The sequence below is a fragment of the Salmo trutta genome, chromosome 3 (genome assembly GCF_901001165.1).
Source record: "Salmo trutta chromosome 3, fSalTru1.1, whole genome shotgun sequence".
In the NCBI taxonomy this organism is placed as follows: Eukaryota; Metazoa; Chordata; class Actinopteri; order Salmoniformes; family Salmonidae; genus Salmo; species Salmo trutta.
This window is the reverse complement of record NC_042959.1, coordinates 61743929-61763756: the sequence shown is the minus strand read 5'-3', so window position 1 is coordinate 61763756 and position 19828 is coordinate 61743929. Positions and strand designations below refer to the sequence as shown.

Here is a 19828-nt window from a genome sequence, read left to right as displayed (position 1 = left end):
TGGATGCTACTTGGGTGAAAGAAACAGCTGCTGACGGGACAGCGTGAATAGAAGTGTTTTTCAAGTAAAAGGTTTTCTAGTAAATCGTTCTTTGCTGAAGGCAAGTCAAGTGTTATGCTGCCAGACCCAATCCCCCCAGTTGAGAAAAAAGGAATGGGCAGCACCTTTGACCAAAATTAGAAGGTATAGAATGCAGCCGAGATTGTAGGCTATTATTGTGTTGATAACATGTGACCCCCCTGAACACGACTTCAGTTACTGTAGTGCACTGCCTCTCATTTGTTTTTTATAACCTGATAGGCCTACTATCTAGTCGCTAAGTGTCTCAACTCAAGACTTCTCATCTTTATGTGTCTAGACGTCTCCAGACATCAAGATGAAGATGCAGGCTGAGTCCTATGCATTACATTTAGATTTTTGTAACCGATTTTTGTCCCCAAAATTGGCTACGATATGATACACTGTAGGCCTATGCTTCGTAGAACCATCCCTGCCATCTGCTGGTGAACCCAGTCAGTCACACAATACAACCATGATCAGCATTTCATCTGTAGCCTTTTTACGTCAATTTTGTATCTTTAATGTACAACTTCTCCCCGTACAGTGAAAAATATAATAATGTAAGAAAAGTCATAATTTAATTGTACAAAGTTGATGCAGCGTTATGATGCATGTATTATCTGAGATCAAGGACTATCCATCTCCATTGAATAGTACCATTATAAAATACATAATGTTTGTGGCTACACTGTCTACGCTTGATAATAGCACCTGCATATGGCAACGGCCAGTATTTCCCCGGAGAATTACTGTGTAGGGGTGTTGTATCGGACACGGAGACAGACAGGATGTGGAGCTGAAAGAAAGAAGGCGGAGAATAGTTGAAAGTCGCTGGAAACATTGTCGCAAAATCCGAAAGGATTGCAATGGAACGATGCCCTTTATTTAGGAAAAACTAACAACGAAAGGGTAAGTGTAATATATGTGACTTTTCTGTCATTGTCTAAACAAATGTTACATTTGAAACTTATCGAGGCCCTTTCCAAGGCAGGGATATTTACTAGTCGCACTTCCCGAAGTTGGCTGCCAGACATGGGGGACAAATGTAGTTTCCGAATTCCCATTTGGGAAAAACACGTAGGAAGGAAATATACATATTCTAAGTATTCCATGTAACTGCAGTGTACTTTTCTTAGACCTTTTGATAATAGGTTTTACTCTGAAGTAGTTGTTTTTCACTTTAAAAATGAAAAATCGATGTTTTTTATTTTATTTCTTTTTTTAATATATATAATTTGACCGGAGTGTGCGTGATTTGTGACCAAGTCAAAACATTTTACTATTCAATAGCACCTTCTCAGTACTATTTTTGTTAGTAGTCTAATTTGGGAATCGAATATGTTTTTTGCTGGCTGAACTATTCTAAACTACTGAACATGATAGAAACAGTCATGAAGTGGTTCGCATGGTTCGCTATATGCCAATCGATACAGTAGCAAAACGTTCGATTGTTTGGTGAAATCATAATAATAATAATAATAATCATTACATCAGTTTTGATTGATTTGTTTATTTTTAAAGCAATTCTCTCCACAGCTCAAACACACATGTAAACTAAATAAAACAACAAATAAACAACCATACAAAAGTGCAAATGGCTATTGCAGCAGATGGAAAAAGTGAAATAAGTGATTTATGTTCTGAGGTACAGCAAATGATACACTTATTGAATGCAAACTGCATGCATTCCAGACAGTGCTTTCTGTGAATGATTACCTGTGTGAGATTAGATGGCGTGGCATGCTCCAATCAGACATTGTTACATACCAGACTTCACAAGACACTTAAAGCTTCAAGCCTGTATCAACAAGCTGATGTTGTTATTAAATTAGTCTGCAATTCAGTGTGCAATTCCACCACATAATCTATTCTCCACTGCAGAAGAGACTGGACAGATGTATTTCTCACTAGCAATATTCCACTCAGAACAATATGAATTATCTGTGTGTAACCTTTATTTAACTAGGCAAGTCAGTTAAGAACAAATTCTTATTTATAAGGACAAGTTTATCAGTAAGATTTTTAAAATATTGACGTTAAAGGCCCAGTGTTTCATACATATTTCCACACTATGCGGTTGGAATAATACTGTGAAAATGATGATAATGCCCTTTTAGTATAAGAGCTGTTTGAAAACACCACCTGAAATTTCAGCCTGTTTTCGTGGGATGGAGTTTTGGCCTGCCTGATGATATCACCAGTTAATAGACCAATAAGAAAGAGAGTTCCAAACCTCTCTGCCAATAACAGCTAGTTTTCGGTTTTCCCCTCCCCACTGAGACCACTCCAAGACAGTCCTAGCAAATATCTTCGCTAAGAAGCTAATAATTTTTTGGGGACCACTTTAATTGAAAACAATCACAGTAAGGTACTTAATTGTTAACCAGAAACTATTTGATACTGAGATAAAAACTGCTGCATTGGCCCTTTAATGCTTTGGAACCAAACTCCATACTAGCCCTTCAAAACACACCAGATAAATTATACTCTGTTCTTTTTTAAAGCTTGGGATTTCTGAACGTGCCACCGTGCTGATGCCGTGGTGACTGATGGGGAATGTTTTACCTGTCATTACTCCTTTTGTCTCCATGGATAGGACCTCAGCAAGCCTAGAGGAATGTGGATGAAGAGTGATCCGGCCTCCAACATAAAGTTATCCCTCCACTGAACCAAATAGAGCTGTTTATACACAAAGAATTTAGCCTAGCAACTGGCTGTCACCATAATGATACCTTGGCTGGTCTGGGTGTGCCTGGCACTGATAGGGGTGATGAGCTGCCACGCCCACAGTCTGTTTACCTGTGAACCCATCAAGGTGCATCGCTGCCTGGGGATGCTCTACAACATGACCTTCTTCCCCAACATGATGGAGCACTATGACCAGGACATAGCAGCCAGCAGGATGGAGGTGAGTGTTTCTCACTGTGATAAAACCCTTAGATTTCCCATCAGACTTGGAGCATAGAGGGGAAAATGACTTTGCAGTTTGTTACAGATGTAGGATCTTAATTTGAGCCAGTTTGCTACAGCAGGAAAATTATCCCCAAATAATCCTGCAGCAACAGGAAATGTGAATTATTTATTATGTGGATTATAATTAATGGACATTTTTGTAGGGTTTGATACATTTTTCGTAAGGGAAAATCAAGTCTAAAATGTCAAAGTAGAAATTACAAACTACAAAAGCCTTTTTAAAACTCAAAATGTTTGCCATGAATCCAACAGGTGCAAAAGGATAATTGTGTATTAAAGTAACAATTTTCAAACCATTGTCTATGAACTTGCTAAGATATAGAGGAAATGCAGTCTTTTAATGGATAATCATTTTCTTAACTTCTTGAACTGCACTGTTGGTTAAGGGCTTGTAAGTAAGCGTTTCACGGTAAGGTCTACACTTGTATTCGGCGCATGTGACAAATAAAGTTTGATTTGATAGCTGAGTATTGAAGCTTGTGTGTCTTAGCATTCTCAAAGGTCTTCCATCTGCTCTCGCTGTAGCTGCAGTGTTCAGTTGCATATAATGTAGTTTACGAACGTTCAATCAGAAGACTGAATGCTCGTTTAACTTCATCCAGTAAGCATAACATAATTCGCTTTGGTTTCCTATTCTACAGGCATACTGGGAGTGAATACAAACGTATCAACGTCAGCATAGTGTCTTGTTTCTTCTCTTTCCTATTAGCCACGTGTGGAATGTCATTCACCTATTTACCTTATAGCCTATAAGCACGACACAATAATGCACATTCCTCATGCTTGCTGTTTAACCTATGGACTCACTTTTGCAATTATCACCTTCCTCTCTCTCAACCAATGGGTGTAAATCTAGGGAGGTATTTATATGTCAACTTACCCTTGTTCTCTCACTTGCTGTTTTTCAGCAACAGTTTGACAGCCATCCACCTCCCCACCACCACCAGTTATAATAACCTTAAAGCCCGTCATTGGAACTCCTTTCCCCCAGTGGGGGGGTTCCGATGCCAGCAGTCCCACATAGGGCTACCTGCCATCATCGCCAAAAGAGACCGACCCGACTGTTATGCTTTTTTTACACAGAGCAGCACATAGGTCAGAACGCAATCATGGTTACATTAAGACATCGTGGAGTCGGCGTGAGATATGGGTTGGAAAAGGTACCTAAATGCAGGGATGGGATATACCTCAACTTCAATAGAGGAGTCACTACCGTGTGAATGTTATCTTTTGCTTTGAAATTGTACTCCAAATGTTACCTTTATCCACACTGATGCATCAAGAAGATTGAAATACTGCTAGTTTTCCCAAAAACTGTCCCTTTTCGTCCTCATGCTAGCTAGCAGTAGTCACCACAGCCATTTTGGAATGGCAGTGTCAGCCAATCAGCTCCTTTTGTTGTTCATTCTATAATGGCTGCTGTGGCTACTGGTAGCTAGCATGAAGACAAAAATTGCAGTTTTCCAGGAAAAGTAGCAGTATTTCAATCTTCTTGATGGAACAGTGTGGATAAAGGTCAAATTTGGACTACAATGGTATATCCCATCCCTGCATTGAGGTATGTTTTCCGACCCGTATCTCACGCCGGCTCCCCAGTGTTTTCATGTAAACATGATTGAGTTCCAACCTCATTGTAAACAAGCGTAACGGTAGGGTCGGTATCCTTTGGCAAGCTGCCATCACATCATCTAGCTTTGATGATCTTCTCTCAGAGACAAGGCCAGTTCTCAAACTATTTAATAAAATGTCATATTGCATTCCGTCTTTCTGGCTCATTCAGTTAAGCCTGTACTCTATTCAAATCAGTGTGGGGCCAGGGGCGAAAATCTGATATCAACTTTGGAGGGGACAATTACATTAAATTTTCTCGAGCAATTCTTGAGGGGGACACCAAAAGTAGTGCTGTAACACATAGCCTACGTTGTAATATGGTAAATGTATATTGAGGAACCAAAAAAATAAGGTGTTTGCCGTACTCCTAACTACCGGTACCCAAAACTACACAACTAATCACAACAGCAATACCATTGCCTTTAACAAATCTTAGTTCAGTCACCAGTTTAAGTTGAGAGTGGGGGTATCCATGGCATTTTCCAATTATGTTCCTATTTTACAAGTAAAAAATATTGAGAACCTTTCATAATGTTGCCACACAAAGACTCAACAAACTTACCTGAGACTCCCTGTCTCTGCCAGTCTGTCTTTGCATATCTGTCCCCAACTCTGCTGTCTGTGTGCCATCTGTTGCCTGCTCTGCCTAATGACATCATTGTGAAACATTTCCATTAGAATTTAATTTCTTTCTTATGAACATTTTATCAACTAGTCTTTGAGATATTAGGCTACTAGGGTTCTTACTTTGCGTTTTGGTGTACTGAAAAATACTCTGATGTCCGTCTTTTTTCTGCCATTTTTCTACCTGGCTGGCTACACACACACAGTATGTAGGTTATTTACAGTAGGAGATGGGCTTCTATCATCTTATCTTTTATCATTCTATATGGGCTTCGATCTAAAAGGTAGCTAGCAAATGTGAAACAAATTGCAGTGACAAGAGTTGACAGCTGTATGAGTTCACCATTTACACAACATATGCTGCAACCTTTTGTAATTTTAATCGTTTGTTTCATATTGGCTGTCTTCTAACAATAGCTGAATTTGCAAAGCTAGCGAGCACCAATTCAGTGGTGTTTGCTATAATCTTTGCTACCCGGGTTAAATAAAGGTGAAATAAAATATATAAATAAAAGTTCCCTTGCGACAATTTAGCTTTTGCAACGAGACCATTAAATATATTTAAAACAATGGTAGAAGAGAGTGTAGTTCTGTTCAGTTTATCGCTAACCTTATCACAGGGACTTTGAAGCACTAACTTACATGCATGCTGATCTTGGAATAAATTGACGATGGCAAAGATTCCATCTTTGACGACGCCACATAAATGGAATAGGTACTAGCTAGCTTAATAGTTAATATTTGCGCGCTAGCTCTGCATATTCAGCTAGTGTGTGTGCGCGATTGACTGGATTAACCTCATGTCAGTTACGTGCATTGAGTGCCTTTCAGACAGTAGATACGACCTCTACGTTACCTAGCAAGCTAACCTGTTAGGGCTAGGGGGCAGTATTTACACGGCCGGATAAAAAAACGTACCCGATTTAATCTGGTTACTACTCCTGCCCAGTAACTAGAATATGCATATAATTATTGGCTTTGGATAGAAAACACCCTAAAGTTTCTAAAACTGTTTGAATTGTGTCTGTGAGTATAACAGAACTCACATGGCAGGCAAAAACCTGAGAGGATTCTGAACAGGAAGTGGCCTGTCTGACAAGTTCTTGTTAATCTTGGCTCTTTTTATTGAAGACTGAGGATATTTGCTGTAACGTGACACTTCCTACGGCTCCCATAGGCTCTCAGAACCCGGGAAAAAGCTGAATGACGTAATTCAAGGCCCAGGCTGAAACACACTAGCGCGTTTGGCAAGTGCTCTATCAGAGGGCCTTTAGACAGGCTCGTGCATGAGGGGATAGCATGCTTTTACTTTCTCTCTCGTTGAATGTAAACAGGCTTTGCCGGTCGGAATATTATCACTTTTTTACGAGAAAAGTGGCATAAAAATGTATTTTAAACAGCGGTTGACATGCTTCGAAGTACGGTAATGGAATATTTAGAATTTTTTTGTCACGAAATGCGCCATGCTCGTAACCCTTATTTACCCTTTCGGATAGTGTCTTGAACGCACGAACAAAACGCTGCTATTTGGATATAACAATGGATTATTTGGGACCAAACCAACATTTGTTATTGAAGTAGAAGTCCTGGGAGTGCATTCTGACGAAGACAGCAAAGGTAATAACATTTTTCTTATAGTAAATCTGACTTTGGTGAATGCTAAACTTGCTGGGTGTCTAAATAGCTAGCCCTGTGATGCCGGGCTATCTACTTAGAATATTGCAAAATGTGCTTTCACCGAAAAGCTATTTTAAAATCGGACATATCGAGTGCATAGAGGAGTTCTGTATCTATAATTCTTAAAATAATTGTTGTGTTTTTTGTGAACGTTTATCGTGAGTAATTTAGTAAATTCACCGGAAGTGTTCGGTGGGAATGCTAGTCACATGCTAGTCACCTGCTAATGTAAAAAGCTGTTTTTTGATATAAATATGAACTTGATTGAACAGACATGCATGTATTGCATAACATAATGTCCTAAGATTGGCATCTGATGAAGATCATCAAAGGTTAGTGCTGCATTTAGCTGTGGTTTGGGTTTATGTGACATTATATGCTAGCTTGAAAAATGGGTGTCTGATTATTTCTGGCTGGGTACTCTGCTGACATAATCTAATGTTTTGCTTTCGTTGTAAAGCCTTTTTGAAATCGGACAGTGTGGTTAGATTAACGAGAGTCTTGTCTGTAAAATGCTGTAAAATAGTCATATGTTTGAGAAATTGAAGTAATAGCATTTCTAAGGTATTTGAATAACGCGCCACGGGATTCAACTCGCTGTTGAGTAGGTGGGACGCTTGCGTCCCACCTAGCCCAGAGAGGCTAAGGAACTGGCAGTGGATCAAACCATTGTGAGGCAAAGGGTGGGGGGGTCGCAATCTTTTGAAACTTAAAAACGCGCTATTAAGTGTCTATAATCAGCACAATTGCTTTCATTGTGTATTATTAATATTATTTAAATTACATAGTTATGTTTCAGTGATATATTGGGGGGGACAAATCATATTTTTCCCAGGATGGGGGGGTCGTGTCCCCCCCGTCCCCCCCGGGATTTCCGCCCCTGTGTGGGGCAGACAGTGATATGCTGGAAGACTCTTTGTGTGATGTCTATCAGGCTGAGCTGAGGTGCTCCTCTTATTTCAGGACAACCTCGGGGAGCCACAGGGAACTCTGGGTACTTTGTTGTGTGGGGCGTCCTTTGATTTTGCAGAGGAAGGGGAGGGAGACACACCTACCTCACACAAAGACTAGCCAGCATTCCTTCCACACTGTACTCTCTCTATTTCTACCTCCCCCTCACTTCCTTTCTTTGTCTCTCACTACTTCACTTCAAAATGTCAGTGTTAGGTATCTAAAGTAATAGATGCATGCAGTACCTACTGCTGACAGACAATCTGACCAAATGGCCTGTTGGAAAGTGTGCCATAATGGGATCTAGGTATTGTTATGAAGTTGACTCTCCTGTTGCTCTTTTGTTCAGTGTTATTCGAAAGGATTTTCCGGGGTGAGGAATAGCCCTTTTCTTTAGGGGCATTGTTCCTGTTACGATGTCAATGTGCCACTATTCCACTAGTATTTGGCAGCTTAGTAGTAACACTTTCAGCACCTGTAAGGAAATAGACCTAAATAGAGTGAAAAACTAGTATATGTTTTAGTATACATTACATAGTAAACCAATGCATTTTGAAGTTAGGATGCCATATTGCGTAGCCAGCCCTTTCCTGCAGTCAAATGACCAAATCGCCGTCTAATAGCCTTATGGGTGAAATGTTATTCATATTTTCATAATTGAATAATTAATAAACATATTATTTTTTTAACTGACGGAAATCCGGTGTTTCTATGTCTTTGTTATATTTCAGTTTTCTGTAATGTATATAAAGTGTAATATTAGGATGCAAAATGTAATACATTTCAACTCTATATCTGACATGGTACAGGTGTCTTCTTTTAAAGCCCATAACCATGTGTGTGAGGTGTATACTTTAGTTTCAAAGTATATTTGTTTAAGGCCTTACCAAGAAACATTCTGTGTCACCCTGATTTAGCCCACTGCAGTAAAAGGTTTATTGAGTCATTGTTATCCATAGTTGAGGGACCTTGAGTGGAAATTCACAGTAGCGGGATCATTCTTTTTGAATGAGGACATACAGAGGCCCCAATTCCAATACGTAATAAATGTATAACTATTTACAGTGGCTCCACAGAAAAATACAAGAAACGGCAGATTGTAGACTAAGAAGAGCTCTTTGAGATGGAGTTTGGGACCTCCAAAGAAGTGAAACAAGGACTCATACAGTCGGAGAGCCAGTTCCCCAGGCCCCATCTAGATCTGGCCTGCAGCCAGCCTGGAGCTGGGGAAACAGGCAGGGAGAGAATGTTGAATAGTGTGGTTGTTAGATTGGCCCTGTGCTGATGGTTGGATTGTTGGGGAAATGTTGCTTATACAGTGTAAACATCGGCTGGACTCACTGCCTCCAGCAGTCATAGTTCTTTCTGCATAACTGCATTTGTAAACTGAACAGGACTGTTTGATAACCTGGTGTATCTGATCCAAACCAAGTGGTCCTTAGATTAAGATGGCCACATGATACAGTCTGTAGTCTTTGAATGATCCAGTTATAATTGTTTTGGGAATGATTTGTGGCAGTCGTTACAGATGGTATCTTAAGATTTTGTGATATGGTCGTTACTTCGACAAGATCTGTTTATTTTGATTAACTCTGTTTAGCGTGACTCAACAATGCCAAATATAACCATTCATGCTTTGGTAGAAATCACTGTGAACTCGAACGGTTGTTAGATCAGAGCTGCAGCTTTAGTGTGATGGAATGGATACTGAGCAGAAGCCCAACAGTTCTGTCCATTCCAGTCAACATCCCTCTTGACTCCTGGTTTCCAAATAGTCCCAGAGTCATTTCCTGATGCCCCCCCCCTACTCAAATCTGTTGAAACGAAGGGAAACGAGTCAGCCTGTGAAAGGAATCCTTTGTGTGGCACCATAATACAGTGCATTACAGCCTCTTATGTACTGTAGCTTTTTTATCTTTTGCAACCAAGTCACGTGTACAGGAAAATAAAACAATTCTATTTCTGGATCTGCCCATGGCAAGGGAACTGCATGGACTGTATTGTGGCCGTGGGTGACAGCATTAACCTCACTTTTTAATTACAAACTGTTGTGATGTCTAGATGAATCTAGTTGAAATCAATATTGGTTGTTGGATTAAAAACATGTCTGACCATTTGTTCAGCTCCATCCTTACAGGTACAGCTACAGGAGCACAGTACTAGTGTTTACTAGGGTAGCAAAATTCAGGTCACTTTCACAGGTTTTCCCAAAATCCTGGTTGGAAGATTCCTAGAATTACGACAGAAAGACAGAAATCCAGAAACTACAACCAGGACTTCTGGAAAACCTTTGAATTGAGGAAAAGATGCTGTAATTTTGTAACCCTAGTATTTACAGTATGTTCTTGAACCATAAAAATCTGAATGTATCTATGTCTATCTTTCGCTCTCTCTCTTGATCTCCCTTTCTCTCCCTCTTTCTTTCTCTCTCTCCCTTTCTCCCTCTCTCTTTTTCTCTCTCGCTCCCCCTCTCTCCTTCCCTCCCTCCTGTCTCCATAGCCCTTCATGCCGCTGGTCAACCTGCGCTGCTCTCCAGATGTACATCACTTCCTGTGTCAGGCCTTTATCCCAGCATGCACTGAGGACACCAAAGTGATCCGGCCGTGTCGTGACCTGTGTGAGAAAGTGAGGTCAGACTGCAGGAAGGACATCGGTACCTTCGGCATCACCTGGCCTCTGGAGCTGCAGTGCGACAGGTAAATGTGACTGACTGAGTTGAACTCAATTCTCCAGGTCTCAGGCCAGGTTACTCATCACGTGTGCGAGGTTCACTGAACCACAACATCTGTTACATACATAGGCGTTTGTACTGTGCCAAGTTTTATAGATGAAAAGGCACATGCCTGACATTTTTCAGATGACCAAATAGTAAACGTTTATAAACTGCTTGCAAACAGCCAGTTGACCCGTTATTACATTTATCAGCACTACGTTTTGAAATGGTATTCATTTAGTTATGGTTTTGACTCTTTACCCCACTTTTTCTCCTCTAGATTGGAGTATTGCCTCTACTCTGCAGATGGCTCAGCCCTGCCACCAACCAGACTGACCACACCCAAGACCTCTCTGTCTGCCAAGAGGGACATGGGCTTCTGGTGCCCCCTTCAGCTGAAGACTCGGCCCGGCCAGGGAGCCACGTTCCTGGGTGCCGGGGACTGCGCTCCCCCTTGCTCCAACATGTACTTCAAGCCCCATGAGATCGAGTTCGCCAAGACCTTCATCGGGGTGTGCTCCATCGTCTGCCTCTGCGCCACGCTCTTCACCTTTCTCACCTTCCTCATCGATGTCAAACGCTTCCGCTACCCCGAACGGCCAATCATCTTCTACGCCGTGTGCTACAGCTTCGTGTCGCTCATCTACTTCATTGGCTTCCTGCTGGGGAACAATGCATCCTGCAACAAGGTCTGTTTATGTCTGTGTCTGAAATGGAAACCAATCCCCTGTATTGTGCACTACTTTTGACCAGTTCCCCAGAGCCCTATGGACACTGGTCTAAAGTATTGTAATACAGTGCATTCGGAAAGTATTCAGACCCCTTGACTTTTTCCACATTTTGTTACATTAGTCTTATTCTAAAATTGATTTAATTGTTTTTTCCCTTATCAATCTACACACAGTACCCCATAATGACAAAGAAAAAAAAAAATTGTAATAAAAAATGTATATAAATATCACATTTACATAGGTATTCAGACCCTTTACTCAGTACTTTGTTGAAGCACCTTTGGCAGCGATTACAGCCTTCAGTCTTCTATGGTATGACGCTACAAGCATGGCACGTCTATATTTGGGGAGTTTCTCCCATTGTTCTCTGCAGATCCTCTCAAGCTCTGTCAAGTTGGATGGGGAGTGTCGCTGCACAGCTATTTTCAGGTCTATCCAGAGATGTTCGATCGGGTTCAAGTCCGGACTCTGGCTAGGCCACTCAGAGACATGTCCCGAAGCCACTCCTGCATTGTCTTGACTGTGTGCTTAGTGTTGTTGTCCTGTTGGAAGGTGAACTTTCGCCCCAGTTTGAGGTCCTGAGCGCTCTGGAGCAGATTTTCATTAAAGATCTCTCTGTACTTTGTTCCGTTAATCTTTTCCTCGATCCTGACTAGTCTCACAGTCCCTACCACTGAAAAACATCATGCTTCACTGTAGGGATGGTGCCAGGTTTCCTCCAGACATGATTCTTGGCATTCAGGTCAAAGAGGTCCATCTTGGTTTCATCCGACCAGAGAATCTTGTTTGTCATGGTCAGAGTCCTTTAGGTCCCTTCTGGCAAATTCCAAGCGGGCTGTCATGTGCCTTTTACTGAGGAGTGGCATCCTTCTGGCCACTCTACCATAAAGGCCTGATTGGTGGAGTGCTGCAGAGATGGTTGTCCTTCTGGAAGGTTCTCCCATCTCCACAGAGGAACTCTAGAGCTCTGTCAGAGTGACCATCGGGTTCTTGGTCAACTGTCTGACCAAGGCCCTTCTCCCGATTGCTCAGTTTGGCCGGGCGGCCAGCTCTAGGACGAATCTTGATGGTTCCAAACTTCTTCCATTTAAGAATGATGGAGGCCACAGTGTTCTTGGGGACCTTCAATGCTGCGTAAAGGTTTTGGTACCCTTCCCCAGATCTGTGCCTCGACACAATCCTCCTGTCTCGGAGCTCTATGGACAATTCCTTCAACCTCATGGTTTGGTGTTTGCTCTGACATGCACCGTCAACTGTGGGACCTTATATAGACAGTTCTGTGCCTTTTGAAACGCTGTCCAATCAATTGAATTTACCACAGGTGGACTCCAGTCAAGTTGGTTAAACATCTCAAGGAGGATCAATGGAAACAGGATGCACATGACCTCAATTTCGAGTCTCATAGCAAAGGGTCTGAATATTTATGTAAATAATGTATTTCTGTTTTTAATTTTTAATAATTGTGCAAAAATGTCAACCTGTTTTCGCTTTGTCATTATGGGGCTTTGTGTGTAGCTTGATGAGGAAAAACATGAATTTTAATACATTTTAGAATAAGGCTGTAATGTAAAGAAATGTGGGAAAAGTGAAGGGGTATGACTACTTTCTGAATGCACTGTGTGTAAGGAATAGGGTGCCATTTGGGATACAGCCCATGTCTGGTGATGTATGTCCTGTGATGATATCTGAAGTCATGTAGCTATATATTGTGATGTTTTATATGTATGTCAAGTATACCTCTTCTTTTCCTAGAAAACTACTCTATGGAACATAAAAGTAGTCATTCATTCATTAATCTATTTATTCATTCATTCCAGGCGGTGCACCCAGCTGCCATGGACACGGTGGTGCTGGGCTCCCAGAGTAAAGGCTGTACGTTACTCTTCATGCTACTCTACTTCTTCTCCCTGGCCGGCATCGTCTGGTGGGTCATCCTCACCATCACCTGGTTCCTGGCCGCCGGACCCAAGTGGAGCTGTGAGGCCATCGAGAAGAAGGCGGTGTGGTTCCACTCTGTCGCCTGGGGGATCCCTGGAGCACTAACCATCATGCTACTGGCTCTCAACAAGGTGGAGGGAGATAACATCAGCGGGGTGTGCTTTGTGGGGCTCTATGATCTGGACGCGCTGCGGTACTTTGTGCTGGCGCCGCTGTGCATCGGGGTGGTGATGGGGCTGTCTCTGCTCCTGGCTGGGATCGTGTCGCTCAACAACGTGCGTCAGGTGATCCAGCACGATGAGAGGAACCAGGAGAAGCTGAAGAAGTTTATGATCCGTATCGGAGTGTTCAGTGGTCTGTACCTGGTGCCCCTGGTCACTCTGCAGGGGTGTTATATCTATGAACAGAGCCAGCGCTCCACCTGGGAAAACACCTGGATCAATGACCGTTGCCAGGAGTACAGCATTCCCTGCTCACACAAGGTAACACACGCTTAGCACTAGAACATTTTCAGAATCATTTGATATCTCTATGAAGATATGCCACTGCAAAATTCATCTAAAATTAATAGTTGTTAAAAATCATTGCTGTTCTTATGCCTTCTTTCAGCCACAGTAAAATGTATGGATATATTTGGCAGACGTTTAAATGGAAAGGGTCTCATTAAGCAATAAGACACGAGGGGGTGTGGTGCTCTACAACAGTCGTAGAGGACGACCCTACCTCACACAGGAAGCGGCGCAGGTCCTAATCCAGACCCTTGTCCTTTCCCGTCTGGACTACTGCAACTCGCTGCTGGCTGGGTTTCCCACTTGTGCCATCAAACCCCTGCAATTTATTTAGAACGCTGCAGCCCGCCTGGTGTTAAACTTTCCCAAGTTCTCCCATGTCGTCCTGCTCCTCAGCACACTCCACTGGCTTCCAGTCGAAGCTCGCATCCACTACAAGACCATGGTGCTTGCCTACAGAACACGGCCTCTCCCTACCTATGCTCAAGCCCTACACCCCAACCTAAGCACTCTGTTCTGCCACCTCTGGTCTCTTGGCCAGCTCCTGCTCAGCCCAGTCCAAGCTCTTCTTTGTTCTGGCACCCCAATGGTGGAACCAGCTTCCCCCTGACAGCAGAGTCCCTTCCCATCTTCCGAAAGCACCTGAAACCCTACCTCTTCATAGAGTATCTTAAATAATCCCCCTCCCAAAAAGGATAATAATAAAATATTCCTGAAACAACACAATTGCTCTTGACCCCCCCGCCTTCTTTCTAGCTTTGCTGATAGCTACTTGATTGAGAAAAAGTGTACTTACTGTGATATGTGGTTGTTCCACTTAGCTATCTTAAGATGAATGTAAGTCTCTCTGGATAAGAGCATCTGCTAAATGACTCAAATGTAAATGTACACTACCGGTCCAAAGTTTTAGAACACCTACTCATTCAAGGGTTTTTCTTCATTTTTACTATTTTCTACATTGTAGAAAGTAGTGAAGACATTAAAACTATGAAATAACACGTATGGAATCATGTAGTAAGCAAAAAAGTGTTAAACAAATCTAAATATATTTGAGATCCTTCATATAGCCACCCTTTGCTTTGATGACAGCTTTGCACACTCTTGGCATTCTCTCAACCAGCTTCACCTGGAATGCTTTTCCAACAGTCTTGAAGGAGTTCCCACATATGCTGAGCATTTGTTAGCTGCTTTTCCTTAACTCTGCGGTCCGACTCATCCCAAACCATCTCAATTTGCTTGAGGTTGGGGGATCGTGGAGGCCAGGTCATCTGATGCAGGAGCTGGCCAAGTAGGCCAGAAGAGGACTGGCCACCCCTCATAGCCTGGTTCCTCTCTAGGTTTCTTCCTAGGTTTTTGGCCTTTCTAGGGAGTTTTTCCTAGGGAGTTTTTCCTAGCCACCGTGCTTCTTTCACATGCATTGCTTGCTGTTTGGGGTTTTAGGCTGGGTTTCTGTACAGCACTTTGAGATTTCAGCTGATATACGAAGGGCTATATAAATAAATTTGATTTGATTTACTCCATCACTCTCCTTCTTGGTAAAATAGCCCTTAGACAGCCTGGAGGTGTTTTGGGGTCATTGTCCTGTTGAAAAACAAATGATAGTCCCACTAAGCCAAAACCAGATGGGATGGCATGTTGCTGCAGAATGCTGTGGTAGCCATGCTGGTTAAGTGTGCCTTGAATTCTAAATAAATCACAGACAGTGTCACCAGCAAAGCACCCCCACACCGTAACACCTTCTCCTCCATGCTTTACAGTGGGGGAAATACGCATGCGGAGATCATCTGTTCACCCACACCGCGTCTCACAAGGATATGGCGATTGGAACCAAAAATCTCCAACTTGGACTCCAGACCAAAGGACACATTTCCACCGGTCTAATGTCCATTGCTTGTGTTTCTTGGCCCAAACAAGTCTCTTCTTCTTATTGGTGTCCTTTAGTAGTGGTTTCTTTGCAACAATTCGACCATGAAGGCCTGATTCACGTAGTCTCCTCTGAACAGTTGATGTTGAGATTTGTCTGTTACTTGAACTCTGTGAAGCATTTATTTGGGCTGCAATTTCTGAGGCTGGAACTAATGAACTGATCCTCTGCAGCAGAGGTAACTCTGGGTCTTCCATTCCTGTGGCGGTCCTCATTAGAGACAGTTTCATCATAGCACTTGATGGTTTTTGCGACTGCACTTGAAGAAACTTTCAAAGGTCTTGCAATTTTCCATATTGACTGACCTTCATGTCTTAAAGTATTGATGGACTGTCGTTTCATTCTTCTTATTTGAGCTGTTCTTGCCATAATATGGACCAAATAGGGCTATCTTCTGTATACCCCCCTACCTTTTCACAGCACAATTGGCTCAAACGGACCCAAGTGGAGCCGCGAGGCTCAAACGCATTAAGAAGGAAATAAATTCCACACATTTACTTTTAACAAGGCACACCTGTTAATTGAAATGCATTCCAGGTGACTACCTCATGAAGCTGGTTGAGAAAATTCCAAGAGTGTGCAAAGCTGTTATCCAGGCAAAGGGTGGCTATTTGAAGAATCTCAAATATAAAATATATTTTGATTTGTTTCACACTTTTTTTGGGGTTACTACATGATTCCATATGTGTTATTTCATAGTTTTGATCTCTTCACTATTATTCTACAATGTAGAAAATAGTAAAAATAAAGAAAATTCCTTCAATGAGTAGGTCTTCTAAATCTTTTGACTGGTAGTATATGTCTAATATTCCACGGCTAAGGGCTTGTCCATATACCACAAACCCCAGAGGTGCCTTATTGCTATTATAAACTGGTTACCAACGTAATTAGAACAGTAAAAAGTATTTTTATGTCATACCCGTGATGTACTACAGCTTTCAGCCAATCTGCATTCAGGGCTCAAACCACCCGGTTTATAACACTGTAATGTTGTGTTTCAGACTACAGAGTCTGGTCGTCCAGACCTGTCCCTATTCCTGATTAAATACCTGATGACCCTGGTGGTTGGGATCTCAGCTGTGTTCTGGGTCAGTAGCAAGAAGACCTGCTCAGAATGGGCCTTCTTCTTCAACAGGACCAGGAAGAAAGAGTAAGGACACTTCACTAATGCCCGTCTCTCAACTGCTGAAACAAATCATATTTTTTACATGAATTGTATCCCAAATGGCACCCTAATGCAAAATGTGCGCTTTATATAAGGAATAGGGTGCCATTTGGGAAGCAAACTTGGGTTTTTACAGTATGCAACATTCCCAGATTGCAGATAGATATAATTCTACTGTGTTCTAATTCTATTTCTCTATCCAGCCCCATTAGTGAGAGCCGCAGAGTTCTCCAGGAATCCTGTGAGTTCTTCCTCAAACACAACAGCCGTGTCCAGCACAAGAAGAACCACTACAACCCCGGCTCCCACAAACTCAAGGTCATCTCCAAGTCCATGGGCACCAGCACCGGTGCCTCAGCCACAGGCAACCACGGCACCTCAGCAGTGGACAACCATGAGGCCATCCGGGGCCAGGCTTCTTTCTCTGAGGTCAGAGGCTTATCTGAGGCCTCTGCCAGGGAGCAGCTGGAGAGGGGCAGCTCCACCCGTGGCTCCAGGCTGGGGGAGAGGCAGCCCATTGGACAGGCCCTGTCTGGAGGGAGAGAGGGGGCAGAGAGACGTAGTAAGAAGGGCAGCTCCAGCAAGGTTAGCAGCTGCTCAGAGAGCTTCCACAGAGTCCCAGAGGGAAGGTAAAGACAGATACTTCCACCCTTTTGCCCAAGTACTTTCTGACCTACACATACGTACTTCAAAAGGTTTTGTCCGCTCCACTGTTAACAAGGTTGTTTTTTTACAAACTTGTCTTGTAGGATAACTCCCAGGAGTGAACCAGCAGAGACGAGACAGGTGCCCAGTGGACAGCACCTGGCTTTAAGCCACTCCCACAGTGGCAGTGCGAAAGGCTCCGTCCCTCACCTGGTTCGCCAGTTACCAGAGGAGAAAAGGGAGGACAGCAGCTGCTGAGCCCAACCAGCAGGCTCCTATGATACTTAACACCAACAGAGATGGGTGACTCTGGTCCTCAGGGGCTGGACTGAGTGTCTGCTGGTTTTTGTTCTTACTTTTCAAATGAGCAACTGATTTAGCCTGTCATACCATACCAGATGTGTACACTCTCAGAACAATCAGTGATATTAGTGGATCGATTTAAGTACCAGAGGGAGAAGAGAAAACCAGCAGGAAGTCGAGAAAATCCAGAGGACAGGAGTTTTCCTTCACACCACAGAGACAGGAAGGAAGAGACTAGGTGGGCCACCAGGGTCCTAGAGAGTTCCCTTCAGTGACCGGCCCAACAGGTGTAGCTACTGTACATCAGTCAGCTTGACTGGATCACTGGCCACATCACGGTGAAGGAGGTTAGAGAATCATGCAGCTCTTCAGACCAATGGCTGCATTTCCCTGCTGTAAAACAGTCCCTTAACATATTGTTTATTTACTTATGAAAGCTGTACTTTTCTGAGGGTAGATTGATATGTAAAGTGTGTAGAATATACACTGGCAATATTTATGTAAACTGTTTTATTTTCTGTCACTGGACTAGTCTTTACACTGAGTTTAAGCGCTTGAAAATCTGAAAATCGTGACGGTTTCACCAAACAATCAGAACTTCAACGATATCTAGCTGTGGTGGTTAAATCTATTTTATTTTTGTATTCAAAATGGTTAATGTCATGTGTATGTAGACAATTCCATCATGAAACAATGAGTAGCAAGCATAGCGGTTCTGTAGTTAAAGTAATTGCAGTAGACAGGAGGTTCTCACTACCAATGCACTCAGTACGCTACTCTACTTTCATTCCTTTTCCATTAGTGTTTTTCAGTATAGCTATAAATAGTTACATAAGTATTTTTCAATTTTGCTGACTCTCATAAACTTCATTTCCTGTAAATCTGAGTGGAGCATATGTTTTTTTTATACTACAGTTCCTAGAAGAATGTGCCCCATGAACTAAATCATGGTCTTCAGATAACCTACTTTCTGTCTGTGTACCTACAGATGCTTTACATGTGTGACATAGTCATTCCATGTGTGCATTCATCTCCAGTGAAATATGTGGACAAAGTAACCAGGCTTATTTCTGTCTCTTGACCAACAAGTTGTGGTTGGACATCTCACTGCACTAGAGGAGTTACCACTTATAGATGAACCCAGTGCAAAGACTGAGTGATACTGTACAATTTGTACTGAGATAGAATGTCTTTTTTTGAAGTTTATATTTCTGCTACGTAATTATCTTTAAACCAAATATAGTAGTATGTATACCTAACATAACTGATGATCCTTTATGAAAACACCAGTAGAAAAATCAGACGAAATCCAATCCAACGCATGTACCAAGTTGAGTTGATCTTTTTTGAGAAATGTGTGGGTTTTGTTCCGGTAATCCATGAACTGTGTTTGACTTCACATTTTTCTTGCAAGCATTTTCCTGAAAGGCCTGTTGGGAATAAGTCTTGCACACTGTATTAATAAAAACCATTTATCCATCCATACATACTCACAATAATTTGATAAGTATTTGAATCCCTCCATGCTGAATTGTTTTATTGTCTTTAATCTGACCCTGTCCTTGATCTTCATCCAAATCTATTGTATAGTATTATGTGGCTATCAGAAGACAAAAGTTACAGCTAAAGGAATTTGTTATCTTGCTTCCACTCCTTCACACATGAATAATATAACCACTACTCATCCTTGATTGCATATAGACTTGTTTAGGCTGTAGAACATTTTTTTATATTTTAAATTCCCTATACATTTTTGTGAACTTTTGTAGCGTTATGTTGAATGCGCTATTTGATATATATTTTGTATCAATTGTATTTCCTTTTAATAAAAGATTATTTAATAAACTGAAATGTAATTTGTCTCATGAATGGATGCCTGGTTTTGTATCGCACATACAGACAGTGAACCATGTTGTCATGTCTGTGTTATTTGTCGCGTTAAAAACACCTGGGAACTCGGACATCTCAAACTTCTGACTTCAGTGCATTCAAGACGGGGAAAAA

The 19828-nt window shown here is 42.1% G+C and overlaps 1 protein-coding gene across 2 annotated transcripts; it reads left to right on the top strand.

Annotated features, from left to right (window-relative positions):
* Positions 1–626: 626 nt before the first annotated feature.
* Positions 627–19684, top strand: LOC115182202 (frizzled-6). Of its 2 annotated transcripts, none has more exons than XM_029743817.1 (8): positions 627–969; positions 2657–2968; positions 10396–10592; positions 10890–11298; positions 13158–13760; positions 16713–16861; positions 17080–17505; positions 17626–19684. In XM_029743817.1, exons 2-8 carry the CDS (start codon positions 2786–2788, stop codon positions 17777–17779), a joined length of 2121 nt encoding a protein of 706 aa, XP_029599677.1. In that variant the 5' UTR covers positions 627–969; positions 2657–2785; the 3' UTR covers positions 17780–19684. The 2 variants fall into 2 exon arrangements, with proteins under 2 accessions (XP_029599677.1, XP_029599685.1); XM_029743825.1 differs by having other exon boundaries at positions 2565–2968.
* Positions 19685–19828: the final 144 nt, after the last annotated feature.